This window comes from Chlorocebus sabaeus, chromosome 12, assembly GCF_047675955.1.
Source record: "Chlorocebus sabaeus isolate Y175 chromosome 12, mChlSab1.0.hap1, whole genome shotgun sequence".
NCBI lineage: Eukaryota > Metazoa > Chordata > Mammalia > Primates > Cercopithecidae > Chlorocebus > Chlorocebus sabaeus.
In genome coordinates, this window is record NC_132915.1 from 36,076,200 (window position 1) to 36,090,854 (window position 14,655).

General features: G+C 39.4%; 1 protein-coding gene across 7 annotated transcripts in view; it reads left to right on the plus strand.

The window, feature by feature from the left end:
- KDM4C (lysine demethylase 4C) overlaps window positions 1–14,655 on the plus strand; it is a 414,378-nt gene that overhangs the window by 43,341 nt on the left and 356,382 nt on the right. For all 7 annotated transcript variants that reach the window (XR_012094785.1, XR_012094786.1, XM_073021565.1 and 4 more), the window contains 2 exons: window positions 6,455–6,630; window positions 13,967–14,081. Coding sequence is in view for 5 of the 7 variants with exons in the window: in XM_073021565.1 (XP_072877666.1) it covers window positions 6,455–6,630; window positions 13,967–14,081 (291 nt within the window). In the remaining 2 variants the exon portion in view is untranslated. The remainder of the gene's footprint in view (window positions 1–6,454; window positions 6,631–13,966; window positions 14,082–14,655) is intronic.

The window sequence follows — 14,655 nt, forward strand, 5'->3', positions numbered from 1 at the left end:
ATATAATCAGGAAGGTGAACTTCAGGAGGAATGGCTTTCCCTCATTTAGATTAACTAAACATAAAGATTTAACTTTAGAATCTTTTAAAGACCTCAGTATGTTGTGTTTCCCTATGCAAGAAAATCTGATGTCTTAGGATTTCAAATTATAGTTAAAATAAGATTTTTGTTATAGACCTGAACTTCTGAAAATATATTCCATTCGAACTCTTTAACTGAAATTAAATGAACTTGTACACAAAAGCACAAGGCAATATTTGGGTTTTTGTAAGTTTATTGTATGCCTTGCTTCTCTTTCTTTAGAAAACTGCTACAAATTATTTTATAGGCAAGCAACTGCCTTTTTCTTTTTAAGACAGAAACATATTTAATTCTACATATAATATTAATTTTGATTGTGGATATCTTTATTGCTAATGAAGAGCCTGAATAAGTCTATATTCATTTTTTTAAATTATTCTGGCTTATTTCTGAGGAAAAAAGTTAGTTTTTATAACATTCTTAAATACAGTGCCCATCACCTTTCAATATGTCATCAAGACAATGTAGTAAGGTTAACCATATTCATATAGTCTGATCATATTCTTTTCAAATATTGAGTGTGGCTGGCATGGTGGCTCACGCCTATAATCCCAGCACTTTGGGAGGCCAAGGTGGGAGACTTGCTTGAGCCCATGAGTTCGAGACCAGCCCTGGCAACATAGCGAGACCACATCTTTACAAAAAAAAATAAAAATAAAAAAAAAAAAGCCAGCCACGGTGACTCACTCCTGTAATCCCAGCACTTTGAAAGGCCGAGGTGGGTGGATCACTTGAGGCCAGGAGTTTGAGACCAGCCTAGCCAAAATGGCAAAACCCTGTCTCTACTAAAAATACAAATATTAGTTGGGCATGGTGGTACACATTTGTAATCCCAGCTCCTCAGGATGCTGGGACATGAGAATCACTTGAACCTGAGAGGCTGAGGTTGCAGTGAGCTGAGATTGCTCCACTGCACTCTAGCCTGGGCAACAGAGTGAGACTCTATCTCAAAAAGCAAACAAACAAATAAACAAACCAAAAGGTAACTGAGTGTAGGGCTATGTGCCTGTAGTCCCAACTACTTGGGAGGCTGAGGTGGGAGGATTGCTTGAGCCTGAGAGGTCCAGGCTGCAGTGAGCTGTGATCATGCCACTGTACTCCAGCCTGGGCAACAGAGTCCCTGTCTCAAAAAAAAAAATGTTAAATAAAATAATGAGGGTGTGATTTCAGTAACATATACTATGAATATGTATGTATCCATTTTATTTATTTATTTTTATTTAGTTTTTTTGAGACAGGGTCTTGTTCTGTCACCCAGGCTGGAGTGCAGTGGTGTGATCTTGACTCAGTGCAGCCTTGACCTCCCAGGCTCAAGCAGTCCTCCCACCTCAGCCTCCCGAGTAGCTAGGACTGTAGGTGTGTGCCACCACACCTGGCTAATTTTTCTATTTTTTTGTAGAGATGAGCTTTTGCCATTTTGCCTAGGCTTGTCTCGAACTCCTGAGCTTAAGTCTTCCTCCCGACTTGGCCTCCCGAAGTGTTGGGATTACATGCCTGAGCCACCGTGCCTGGACAGTGTTCTCATTTTAAACAAACATACCTTGGAGGATATAAAATATGTAGTATCCTTATATTGCTGATGAAAATTAAGGTAAAATTGACAGCTCACTGTGAAGTGATTTTGTTTTTTTTGAGCTAATAACTCTCACTTATAAGCTGTATAGCGTTGGCCAAGTTACTCATCTCCTGACCCCAGGTTTCTGTATCTGATGAAGCTTGACTTGAGTTTCACAGTTATAGGTACATTTGTATCTAAATGTGAAAGACAAAACTTTAACACTCTTATAATATAAAGTAGACCATTTTTGTGTCCTTGAGTAGGGAAATATTTTTTTGAACTGAAGATTATAGCAGTACCTATAAAGGCAAATGTGAAAGGTTGGATTACATTAAAATTAAGAATTGATGTTTATCGAAAGATAACATAAAAGCCCATACAAGCCTGGGCAACATAGCAAAACGCTGTCTCTACAAAAATTAAAAAATTAGCCAGGTGTGGTGGTTGCATACCTGTAGTCCCAGCTATTCAGGGAAACTGAGGTGGGAGGATCGTTTGAGCACAGGAGTTTGAGGTTACAGTGAGTTACCCTCGTGCCATTGTACTCCAGCGTGGGTGACAGAGCCAGACTTTGTCTCTTGAAAAAAAGATTGGAGGGCAAGTTACAGGATAAGAGAAGATATTTACATGCTCTTGTGTACGCATGCTTTCTCTCTGTCTCTCTCTCTCTGTCTCTGTCTCTCTCTCTCTCTCTCTCTCTCTCTCTCTCTCTGTATATGCCTACATACACACATACACATCCAAGAGTATTCTCCTTGGATATATAAAATAATATATAAAAGACTCCTATACATTAATAAGAAAAAACCCAACAATGAAATAGTAAAATGGTAAAAAGACTTGAATAAGTACTTTATAAAGGGGAGTATCAGTGAGCTGGGCGTGGTGGCTCACACCTGTAATCCCAGCACTTTGGGAGGCTGAGGCGGGTGGATCACCTGAGATCAGGAGTTCGAGACCAGCCTGGCCAACAGTGAAACCCTGTCTCTACTGGAAATACAAAAAATTAGCTGGGCATGGTGGCAGGCACCTGTAATTCCAGGCAGTATGGAGGCTGAGGCAGGAGAATTGCTTGAACCCAGGAGGTGGAGGTTGCAGTGAGCTGAGATCGCACCATTGCACTCCAGCCTAGGGAACAAAAGAGAAACTTCGTCTCAAAAAAAGAAAAAAAAAAAAAAAAAAGAGTATCAGTAAGGTCAGTAAACATATGTATGAGGAGGTTTCTTTCTTCAGTTATTCGGAAAATACAAATAAAATTCACAGTTGAGTACCACTGTACACCTACCAGAAAGACTAAAAGTTAAATGATGGACAGTATTAGGTGATGATGGAGATGTGGAGAAATGGGAACTCTTGTATGTTGTATTTGGGAGTGCATATTGGTACAACCACTTTGGCAACAGTTGGTAATATCTATTAAATTTGAACTACATGTATCCTATGTGTCAGTAATTTCATTCTTAGAGGTATCTGTGTGTGCATGGATATTGTGGAGACCCATGTGCATATATGCACTAGAATATCTGTATAAGAATATTAATAGCATTATTTGCAGTAGCCAATAATTAGAAAAAGCCACATGACCATCAGTGGTTATCAGTTTATAAATACATAAATATTTATAAGAAAAAATACTGAGTAGTAATGAAAATCAATGAGCTTCAGCTACATAGGCCCTTTGTTTGTTTATTTATTTAGAGACAGAGTCTCACTCTGTCACCCAGGCTGTAGTGCAGTGGTGCGATCTCAGTTCACTGCAATGATTCACCTGCCTCAGCCTCTGGAGGAGCTGGGATTACAGGCATCGACAACCACGCCTGGCTAATTTTTGTATTTTTAGTAGAGACAGGGTTTCACCATGTTGGCCAGGTTGTTCTTAAACTTCTGACCTCAGGTGATCTGTCTACCTTGGCCTCCCAAAGTGCTGAGATTACAGGAGTGAGCCACCGTGCCTGACCTAGACCATTATATTTAAATCTCACAAAGTATGAGTGAAGTATAAAAGATAAACCTCAAATAGTGTATACTGTAGGATTGCATTTTTATACATTTGCAAAACTGGTGAATAGGTATGCATATAGAAGCATAAAACTAAAGCCCAGCAATGAAATAATTGCCATAAACACCATAATTGTGGTTACCTCTTGGGCAATAGGGAAGATGTAGTTGGAAAAGGGCGCTTGGAGGGCTTGTCTTGTGCCAGCAATATCTTGCCCCTTACAACTGGGCAGTGGGTCCTTTGGTGTTTGCTTTGTAATAATTCACAGAGCTGTGTGCTTGTGATTATGCATTTTCTACATGTGTGCTGTTTTTCAATAGGAAAGTTTAAAAAGATTGTTTTAGGCCAGGTGCGGTGGCTCACACCTGTAATCCCAACACTTTGGGAGGCCGAGGTGGGCAGATCACAAGGTCAGGAGATCGAGACCATCCTGGCCAACATGGTGAAACGGTGTGCTACTAAAAATATAAAAATTAGCTGGCGTGATGGTGCGCCCCTGTAGTCCCAGCTGCTCGGGAGGCTGAGGCAGGAGAATTCCTTGACCCTGGGAGGCGGAGGTTGCGGTGAGCTGAGATTGCACCATTGGACTCCACCCTGGGCAACAAGAGCGAAACTCTGTCTCAAACCAAAAAAAAAAGATTGTTTTAAAAAAATTAAAACGACTTCTAAAGGTGGTAAAGTGGCCAGGCGCAGTGGCTCACGCCTGTAATCCCAGCACTTTGGGAGGCTGAGGCGGGTGGATCAGTTGAGCTCAGGAGTTCGAGACTAGCCTGACTAACATGGAGAAATCCTGTCTCTACTGCCAAAAAAAAAAAAAAAAAAGTAGCCGGGCATAGTGGCACATGCCTGTAATCCCAGCCCCTTGGGAGGCTGAAGCAGCAGAATCGCTTGAACCCAGGAGGTGGAGGTTGCGGTGAGCCAAGATCACGCTATTGCATTCCAGCCTGGGCAACAAGAATGAAACTCTGTCTCAAAAAAACCAAAAACAAAACCCAAAAAAGCCCCCAAAAAATAAACAAAAAAGAAAAGTTCCAACCATAGATCGTGAATTTATGGCGTTATACATTCTATTTTTATGTTATTTTATTTTATTTATGAGACGGAGTCTAACTCTGTCTCTCAGGCTAGAGTGCAGTGGTGTGATCTTGGCTCACTGCAGCCTCCATCTCCCAAGTTCAAAGCAATTCTCTTGCCTCAGCCTCCCGAGTACCTGGGATTACAGGTACCTGCCACCACGCCAGGATAATTTTTGTTATTTTAGTAGAGGTGGGGTTTCACCATACTGGCCAGGCGGGTCTCGAACTCCTGGCCTCAAGTGATTTACCATCTTGGCCTCCCAAAGTGCCGAGATTATAGGTGTGAGCCACCATGCCTGGCCGGTACTTTCGTATTTTAAATCCTATCAATATGTATTTTTGGTCTTAATGTTTTCTGGATCTTTTCACTCTTGGTAATGAAGTGCTTAAAAACTAAAGGCAAACACTGGTGTGCTGAGGTACCTTATACTGGCATTTCAGAGTTAACAGTGCGCATCCCTTCCCAGCCGCATATATAGTGATGTCACATTGGTAGGTTCAGATTGGCCATGGTGGGAGTATTATACCATGGAAACGGGTAACAACTACAAATCAAGGTTTCCTCCACCTTTCTGGAAGCTGGTTATTAAACATCTACTAGCATGCCACTGTGCTATCACCATATTGTGTGAGAAGTCTATAAAGAATATAATGTTGGCTGGTCACAGTGGCTCATGCCTGTAATCCCAACACTTTGGGAAGCCGAGGTGGGTGGGTCATGAGGTCAGGAGTTCAAGACCACCCTGGCCAAGATGGTGAAACCCTGTCTCTATCAAAATTAGCTGGGTGTAGTAGCAGGCACCTGTAATCCTGGCTACTCGGGAGGCTGAGGCAGAAGAATCGCTTGAACCCAGGGAGGTGAAGGTTGCAGTGAGCCGAGATTGTGCCACTGCACTCTAGCCTGAGTGACAGAGTGAGACTCTGTCTCAAAAAAAAAAAAGAATATAATGTTGACTATATTTTTACTTATTTTTCTCATAATAATATAAACAGCACATAGCTACTTACTTAGATCATATTCAATAAAGATGAACTTCTTTGGGGAAGAAATTATTTATGTAAATATAATTTCATCTTTTTTTTTTCCCTGAGACAGAATTTCCATGTGTCACCCAGGCTGGAGTGCAGTGGTGTGATCTCGGCTCACTGCAACCCCTGTCTCCTGGGTTCAAGCGATTCTTCTCCCTCAGCCTCCCAAGTAGCTGGAACTACAGGCACGTGCCTCCACACCCAGCTAAGTTTTGTATTTTTAGTAGAGACGGGGTTTCACCATGTTAGCCAGGATGGTCTTGAACTCCTGACCTGGTGATCCACCAGCCTCGGCTCCCCAAAGTGCTGGGATTACAGGTGTGAGCCACTGTGCCCTGCCAATTTCGTCTATTGAGAGGCAGGTTAACATAACTGCTCGGTAATTAGAATCTCAGCTCAAGTAGTCTTTAGCCATTTTAACTTCAAATTATTTTACTTCTTTGTGTCTTTCAATTATATCTTTAAAATCAAGATGTTAATAGTACCTCCTCAAAATGAGTTTAATACAAGTACAGTGTTTAGAATAGTGAGTACTCAATAAATTTTGCTGTTGAATAACAATCATATTGCTTTATTGCAAATATTCATTTTTTATGCATTTGTCATAGAAAGACTGAGAAATTCTTCAGTTGTATTTTATCAGAATACTTAAAAGCTAAATTACTTGGAGTATTTTCAAGATGATATTTTATTTCATTATTTTATTTTTAGGTGATTCCTCCTAAGGAGTGGAAGCCAAGACAGTGCTATGATGACATTGATAATTTGCTCATTCCAGCACCAATTCAGCAGATGGTCACAGGGCAGTCAGGACTGTTCACTCAGTACAACATCCAGAAAAAAGCAATGACTGTGAAGGAGTTCAGGCAGCTGGCCAACAGTGGCAAGTGAGTAGAATCAGTTTGCTATTTCTGTTTCCTTCAAAAATTTATGTAAATATGTTAAGAAACAAAGTAGACAGAGGAGCTTATAAATGAAAAGCAGGAGTCTCCCCTGCAATGTCTTTCACCCTTCATTTAACGGTTTCTGTTTTCTGTTCTTTAGGTGGTTGCCTAAACATTTGGCTTAGTGTTAAAGAAATTGCTTTTTATTATCTCATTCATAGTAGCTATAAATGGAACTTCTTATTCCATAGTTGCCATGAGTTTTTGATTCTACACATGATTCATGTTTGTTGGGCAGTTTTTTTGGTGTATATTTGGTAATGTTTAAGCCTTAAATGATTTGTATGTATTAGAAAATTAGTACTTTTAAAAGCAAACCTTGAAAGACTAGAAAGGCCACCATTGCATTAGTTATTTATTGTTGTGTAATAAATTATCCGAAATTGGCTGGGCGCAGTGTCTCATGCCTGTAATCCTAGCACTTTGGGAGGCTGAGGCGGGCGGATCACCTGAGGTCGGGAGTTCAAGAGCAGCCTGATCAACATGGAGAAACCTTGTCTCCACTAAAAATACAAAATTAGCTGTGCGTGGTGGCTGATGCATGCCTGTAATCCCAGCTTCTCAGGAGGCTGAGGCAGCAGAATTGCTTGAAACCGGGAGGCGGAGGTTGTGGTGAGCCAAGATTGCGCTATTGCACTCCAGCCTGGGCAACAAGAGCGAAACTCTGTCTCAAAAAAAAAAAAAAAAAAAAAAATTATCCCAAATCTTAGCTACTTAAACCAACCCATAATTTCTGAAGGTCAGGAATCTGAGAGTGGCTTAGCTACGTAGTTCTGCCTCAGGGTCTCATGAGGTTGCAGTTAGGGTGTTGCCTGGGCTGCAGTCATCTGAGCATTTAATTGTGGCTGGAAGATTCTCTTACAAGAGTGCTCCCCTTTCATGGCTTTTGATGGGGTCCTCAGTTCCTTGTTATATGGACTGTTCCTCATGTTGTGGCAGCTGGCTTCTCCCAGAACAAGTGATCTGAGAGAGCGAGCAAGAAGGAAGCCACATGTTTTTCCTTTCCCTGTTTCAGAAGTGACATACTGTCACATCTGGCATATTCTTTTTGTTCCAAGCCAGTTGGTAAGCGTAGCCTCCATTCAAGGGGAGGAGAATGAAGCTCTACTTCTTGAAGGGAGGAGTGTCAATGAATTTGTGGGTATATTTAAACATTGTCACAATTATTATTAAACTTCTTTTAAAAAATTCTGATATGATAGTTAAGGCCCCAGAACAAAGCATAAATCTAACAAAAACAAAATAAAACAAAACCTGAAAGACCAACCAGAAATCATAGTTTCCGAATTCCCTGGATGGGTGTGAATGAGATTAAGACTTTGGGTGAATTTAGGTATCTTCCTTTAAAAAAATTATATTTGACATTGTAAGCACATGATGCTACATGAAGACTCTTATTTCTGCATGTTAAATTCCTACTATGGAACATTCTGGCTATTCCAGAGAAATTGAAAATTTTATATTTAATATAATTTGAATCATTTCTTTTGAATTTTTGGGGTAGGTATTAATAGAGTTTTATTCTTTCAGATCTTATTAATCGAGAACATGAAACTTTCAGCGAAGATTGGAAGCATTTTCTTTCGAACTCTTCCAGAATTCTTTTATAAGTACAATGCTGTTGAAACAAGATTGCAGAAGCAATTAAACCTGTTTACGAGTATAAACTATTGATTGTTTTCTGTTACTATGTTTTAGTACCCATTTCCAGTGTCCCTCTTAAAGTGTTAATCGAATAGGTTAGGTCATTGAGTAATAACCCTGCTTGGCTCCTTTGATATTTCAAGGGATAATTTGTACTTAAAAGTAATCAGATTATACTCACTAAAAACTATGGTTAATACTCTTAATAATTATCATAACTGCCATAGGAAAGGTACAAAGTGCTATGAGGTTTCAAAGGAATACAAAGCTTCTGTGGTTGTTTATAAGTAATGGGTAATTTCCTTTTGTAGGCACTGTTGAGATAGATTTTGAAGGATGGTCAGAAACATTTCTACCAGTTACAAAAGTAATATGTGCTTATTTAAAATTTCAAAAATAGGCTGGATGTGGTGGCTCACACTTGTAATCCCAGCACTTTGGGAAGCCGAGGTAGGTGGAATGCTTGAACCCAGGAGTTCGAGACCAGCCTGGATGACATGGCAAACCCCATCTCTACAACAAATAAAAAATTAGCCAGGCAGGTGGTATGTACCTGTAGTCCCAACTACTCAGGAGGCTGAGGATTGCTTGAGCCTGGGAGGTCGATGCTACAGTGAGTCGTGATTGCACCACTGTACTCCAGCCTAGGTGACAGAGCAAGACCCTATCTTGAAAAATATCAAATAAAATTTCAAATATAGCAATATATAACTTTAACTTTGAGAGGCAATCATTGTTTGTATTACTTGGCAATTCAAAATATTGTTAAGACTTGAGACTTGAAGTTCGTTCTTCTCTCGTTATAAAGAAACTTTGATCATCCTCTCTAGCCCATTTGATTATTGCAGCATGGTATCGGTTTTCTACTTCAAGATAATTTTACTGAGTACTAATTTTATACATATCTCTGTTAAATTATTACTCTACTGGCTTGGTTGTAGATTTACTCTTTCTGAAGATAGCCATTCAGGTGACATTGTTTTGTGTATCACTGTGTGCACAGTGCTTGGTATAGTGTCTGGGATATGGTAGGTGCTTTTTCAATATATATTGATGGAATGAATAAATAGTGTTATAAAAACTAAAATACATTTAAAATGGTATAAATTTTTAGGCAAATTGTAAAGATTTACTTATTAAGAGAATATACATTTCTTGACATTCTGGAGTTTAGAGATGTTTTAAAAAATTGTTGGCTTTTTTTTTTAGTTGTAAAATGTAACCATTATGGGAAATTATTTGAAAAATTATTTCTAGCTTTAATTTTCTTTCTTTTTTTTTTTTTGAGATGGAGTCTCGCTCTGTCGCCCAGGCTGGAGTGCAGTGGCCGGATCTCAACTCACTGCAAGCTCCACCTCCCGGGTTCACGCCATTCTCCTGCCTCAGCCTCCTGAGTAGCTGGGACTGCAGGACCGCCACTCGCCCGGCTAGTATTTTGTATTTTTTAGTGGAGATGGGGTTTCATCGTGTTAGCCAGCATGGTCTCGATCTCCTGACCTCGTGATCCGCCTATCTTGGCCTCCCAATAATTTTATTTCTTTTCAAGTTAATTTACGCTGGGTACAGTGGTTCACGCCTGTAATCCCAACACTTTAGGAGGCTGAGGTGGGAGAATTCCTTGAGCCAGGAGTTCAAGACCAGCCTGGTCAACAAAGTGAGATCCCGTCTCTACAAAAAATAAAAAATTAGCCTTGCATGGTGGCATGTGTCTGTAGTCCCAGCTACTCGGAGGCTGAGGCAGAAGGATTACTTGAGCCTGGGAAGCCGAGGCTTCAGTGAGTCGTGATTGCACCATTGCCCCCGAGCCTGGGTGACAAAGCAAGACCCTGTCTCAAAAAAAAAAAAGTTAATTTGTCTTTTGATTTAGATTAGTTTCATTACAATTGTAATGTTAAACAACTTTTGAAATTCATATTGTTGTATTTCTTCTGCCAGTTTCATGTAGAAATTTATTTCAAATGCCAAGGAAATGGATTTCTAAGCCTCAAGAACCAAGGCTTTTACTTGTCCACACAGAGCTGTGCCAGGATCACCTGTTGTGGAATGGTCATGTTATGAGATTAATTTTTACTGGAGACCGGAGGTTTTCTGCTGGCCTTTTTTTTTTTTTTTTTTTTTTTTTTTTGAGATGGAGTCTCACTCTGTTGCCCAGGATGGAGTGCAGTGGCGTGATCTCGGCTCACTGCAACCTCTGCCTGCTGGTTTCAAGTGATTCTTCTGCCTCAGCCTCCCGAGCAACTGGGACCACAGGCTCGCGCCACCATGCCTGGCTACATTTTTTGTGTTTTAATGGAGATGAGGTTTCAACATGTTGGCCAGGCTGATCTCTAACTGTTGACCTCTGATCCGCCCACCTCGGCCTCCCAAAGTGCTGGGATCTTTCCATTCATCTGTTTTTCTTCAGCACATGCCCTGGCATTGGCACACAGTCCCTCATGTGCTCAGTCTTAGCAGTAGAGAAGATGACATGCTCATTTGGTTGATAATGCAATGTAGTCCAAAGTCAACTTAGAGATTTCCGATGTAACTCTAATATAAAAATTTATAATGGTATGAATCACTTACATTACTGATGTGTACTTTCCTCTAGGCACAGAGCCAAGTGCTTTCCATAATTATCTGATGGAGCCCTCACAATAAGCTTAGCTGTATTTATCCCTACTTTTCAGAGGAATAACTGAGTTCCAGAGAAATTCAGCCCCCTGTCCAGGGTTACATGGCTTATGAATGGAAGCCTGAATTTAAACATGGCTAGCCTGGCCCTGGAACCCACCTTTTAAGAACTGTGCCGCAGTGAGTGAGAGGTTCTGGGTAAGAAGATATGGTTGAATCAGTATTGGGCAAATTTACACTGGATTTGTGGAACAGCTGTGATTGTTGGACAGTCCATTAGGGAAGGGAAGGGCTCTGATCAGATACTAGCCATGTGAACTGGTCATTTTTTTCTAGTTGAGAATTAATATTTGTTTAATATATTTAAGGATTTTAGGTTTTAACTTCAATGGACAATACCAAACTTTAAGTTTCTCTCTTAGAGTTATGAGTTTTTAAAAACATACTGCACGTGCCTGTAATCCCAGCTCCTTGGGAGGCCGAGGCAGGAGAATCGCTTGAACCCAGGAGGTGGAGGTTGCAGTGAACCGAGATCATGCCACTGCACTCCAACCTGGGTGACAGAGCAAGACTCTGTCTCAAAAAAAAAAAAAAAAAGTTGTTACTGATTGAGTACATAGTGATAGATTATATAGGTCTTGATATATGGTATAAAGCAGATTAGGACTTCAATTTTCAAAAATCTTGGAAGTTTCTGTAGAAGTCCTCATACATAGCATCTCTGTTATCTTCTCCTTTCTGATCATTCTGTGTTTTGGGGCAGCGGTCCCCAACCTTTTTGGCAAGGGACTGGTTTCGTGGAAGACAATTTTTCTCTGGATGGGGGTGGCGGGATGGTTTTGGGATGAAACTGTCCTACCTCAGATCATCAGGCATTAGGTTCTCATAAGGAGCGTACAACCTCGAATCCCTCACATGCACAGTTCACAACAGGGTTCACACTCCCATGAGAATCTAATGCTGCCACTGATCTGACAGGAGGTGGAGCTCAAGCAGTAATGCTCACCTGCCACTGACCTCCTATTGTGCATCCTGGTTCCTAACAGGCCACAGACCCGTACTGGGGATTGGGAACCCCTTCTCTGGGGAATAGGGATGTACACCTGTCTCTGTCACCTGACTCGGACCTTTAGTTAGCTTGCTTAGCTTGTGCCTGGAATTCCCGATACTACTGGAACCTACTAGTAGAAGTGGTGGAATGATGACAGGTTAATGGTGCTTTCATGCTAATTCTTTTTATTAAAAACATTTTTAAGGCTGGGCGTGCTGGCTCACGCCTGTAAATCCCAGGACTTGGGAGGCCGAGGCAGGCAGATCACCTGAAGTTGGGAGTTTGAGACCAGCCTGACCAATATCGAGAAACCCTGTCCCTACTAAAAATACAAAATTAGCTGGGTGTGGTGGTGCATGCCTATAATCCCAGCTACTGGGGAGGCTGAGGCAGGAGAATCGCTTGAACCTGGTAGGCAGAGGTTGTGGTGAGCCGAGATCATGCCATTGCACTGGGCAACAAGAGTGAGACTCTATCTCAAAACAAAACAAAGCAAAACAAAAGCATTAACAAAATTAAAAATAATTTTTAATTCTTTAGAAAATAGAGAGAGGGTCTCACTACCTAGGCTGATCTTGAACTCCTGAGCTCAAATGATCCTCCTGCCTTGGGCTCCCAAAGTGCTGGGATTATAGGTGTGAGCCACCACGCCCATCCCATGCCCGTCCTTTTTATTTTTGACTGTGCTTGAGATTCTAGTGTTCTGGGTAAATTCAAATTGTTCTATATTTTGAATACAGTTGTTAAATTAAGTTGTTTGGTATTTTGAATACAGTTGTTACATTATTTGATATTCTTGTTACACAGATAACTAGTTTGGGGTCCCCAGTATAGTGAGTGTAGATGTCGGTTATTCTATAATTAGTCAATCTAAAATGTCCAGTATGCTTTATAGGGATTCTGCTACTGCTAAATACCTTTTTAACTTCGTTTCATTATTTTCTCATTTGTTTCTTTCTTTGCTTATTTTCTTCCTGAAGAAACATTGGTATTCCTTTTTTGTGGTAAGATTATTGTTCAAATTCCTAATAATACAGAGAAGTAAGTGCTTTTCTGTAATTTCTGTGAGAGATAACCATTAATATTAATAATTTGGTGTACATTTCTTTCTGATGACTTAATATACATTTACAGATTTTTTTCTTTTTTTACGTAATTAGATATAGTATACACACTTATGTAACCTGATTTATTCACTGTGGGTAGAATTTGATGTCAGCATCTTGAAAGATCTTTCTTGTTTTATATTCTGTATTTTTTAAGCTAATTACTGGTTGATGGATATAAACTTGCATTTTCAATTAATGCTGCAGCAGACATCTGGGTCGACTGTCATTGTACATATCTCTGTGTTGTTAGGGTGAATTTCTACATTTAGATTTTGAGTCAAATATATCAGTTTTTGAAAGCTTTTTATATGTGTAGAAAAATTATATCCTGGAATGGTTTTACCAGCTTATATTCCTACTCTAGTTGTCTAAGAGGTGTCATTATTTTCTTGTCATTAATATATTCAGCATTTGCCAATCATTTTGCCAAACTGCAAAATATCTTGTTTTAACTTTACTTTCTTGGATTTTTAGCGAGATTATTGTTTGTCAGCTTTTCTTTAAGTGTTATGTCATTTTTATATAAATATGTAAAATTTCTTAGCATAGTATAGTTGATTAAAGATTTTAAAAATACTTTGAAAGCTAAAATAATGACTTTTAAACGACTTTTCTGCTTCTGTTGTTGGTGTTTTCATGAAAGTAATTTTCTGATACAATGTAAAGTGATATTGAGTTATTTAGCAACCTTAATAATCAGATAGCTATGTAAATCAATTTGTATGTTTACTTGTTAGATTTGACAACATGCAGTATTTTCGTTTTGGTAGGATTTTGTTTTAGAAAGAGATTTAAATCACTTTGGTGAGAAAACCCCTAAAACTGACTTACTGGTTTGCACTTTGTCATCTACCGTTTACAGATATTGTACTCCAAGATACTTGGATTACGAAGATTTGGAGCGCAAGTACTGGAAGAACTTAACTTTTGTGGCACCCATCTATGGTGCAGATATTAACGGGAGCATATATGATGAGGTACATTCATATTTACAGTGAGTTTTGTAAAGGATCATTGGATGTGACAGTTTTGTTACCATTTAAGCAGTTTAGAAGTGTTCTTTTGTTGTGCTTTTGGGTGATTCCTCAAAGGATGACAGGAAATATTCATCAGTAGGATTTCTGCTGCTGGTATTTTTCAAACTGAAGCTCTAGGTAATTGTACAAATACCTGAAATTGTTAAGTAGTAATATAGTGTGTGGTTATCTGGCTGATCTTTTCATTACATTAAAACTTTTTAAAGCAAAAATACATTATAAAAGTGTTTGGAAAACAGGAAATATGATCCATCATACTGACACCTTAAAGCAGAAGCAGTATTTTTGATATATTTTTCCATTACTTTACCTCAATCATTAAAAAAAAGTTATATATGAACAGGCTTATGTTGTCCTTTTTTTTCACAGACAAATTGTAATTTTTTATTTTTTTAAAAAAGTACATGTTATTACAGTCTTTTTAGCCATTTTAATGGAGCATAATTCACTGGTTATATTCTAATTCTTTTTGCCTTTTCCTGATATTTTAAAACCCTAATTCTAAAAGTTCTTT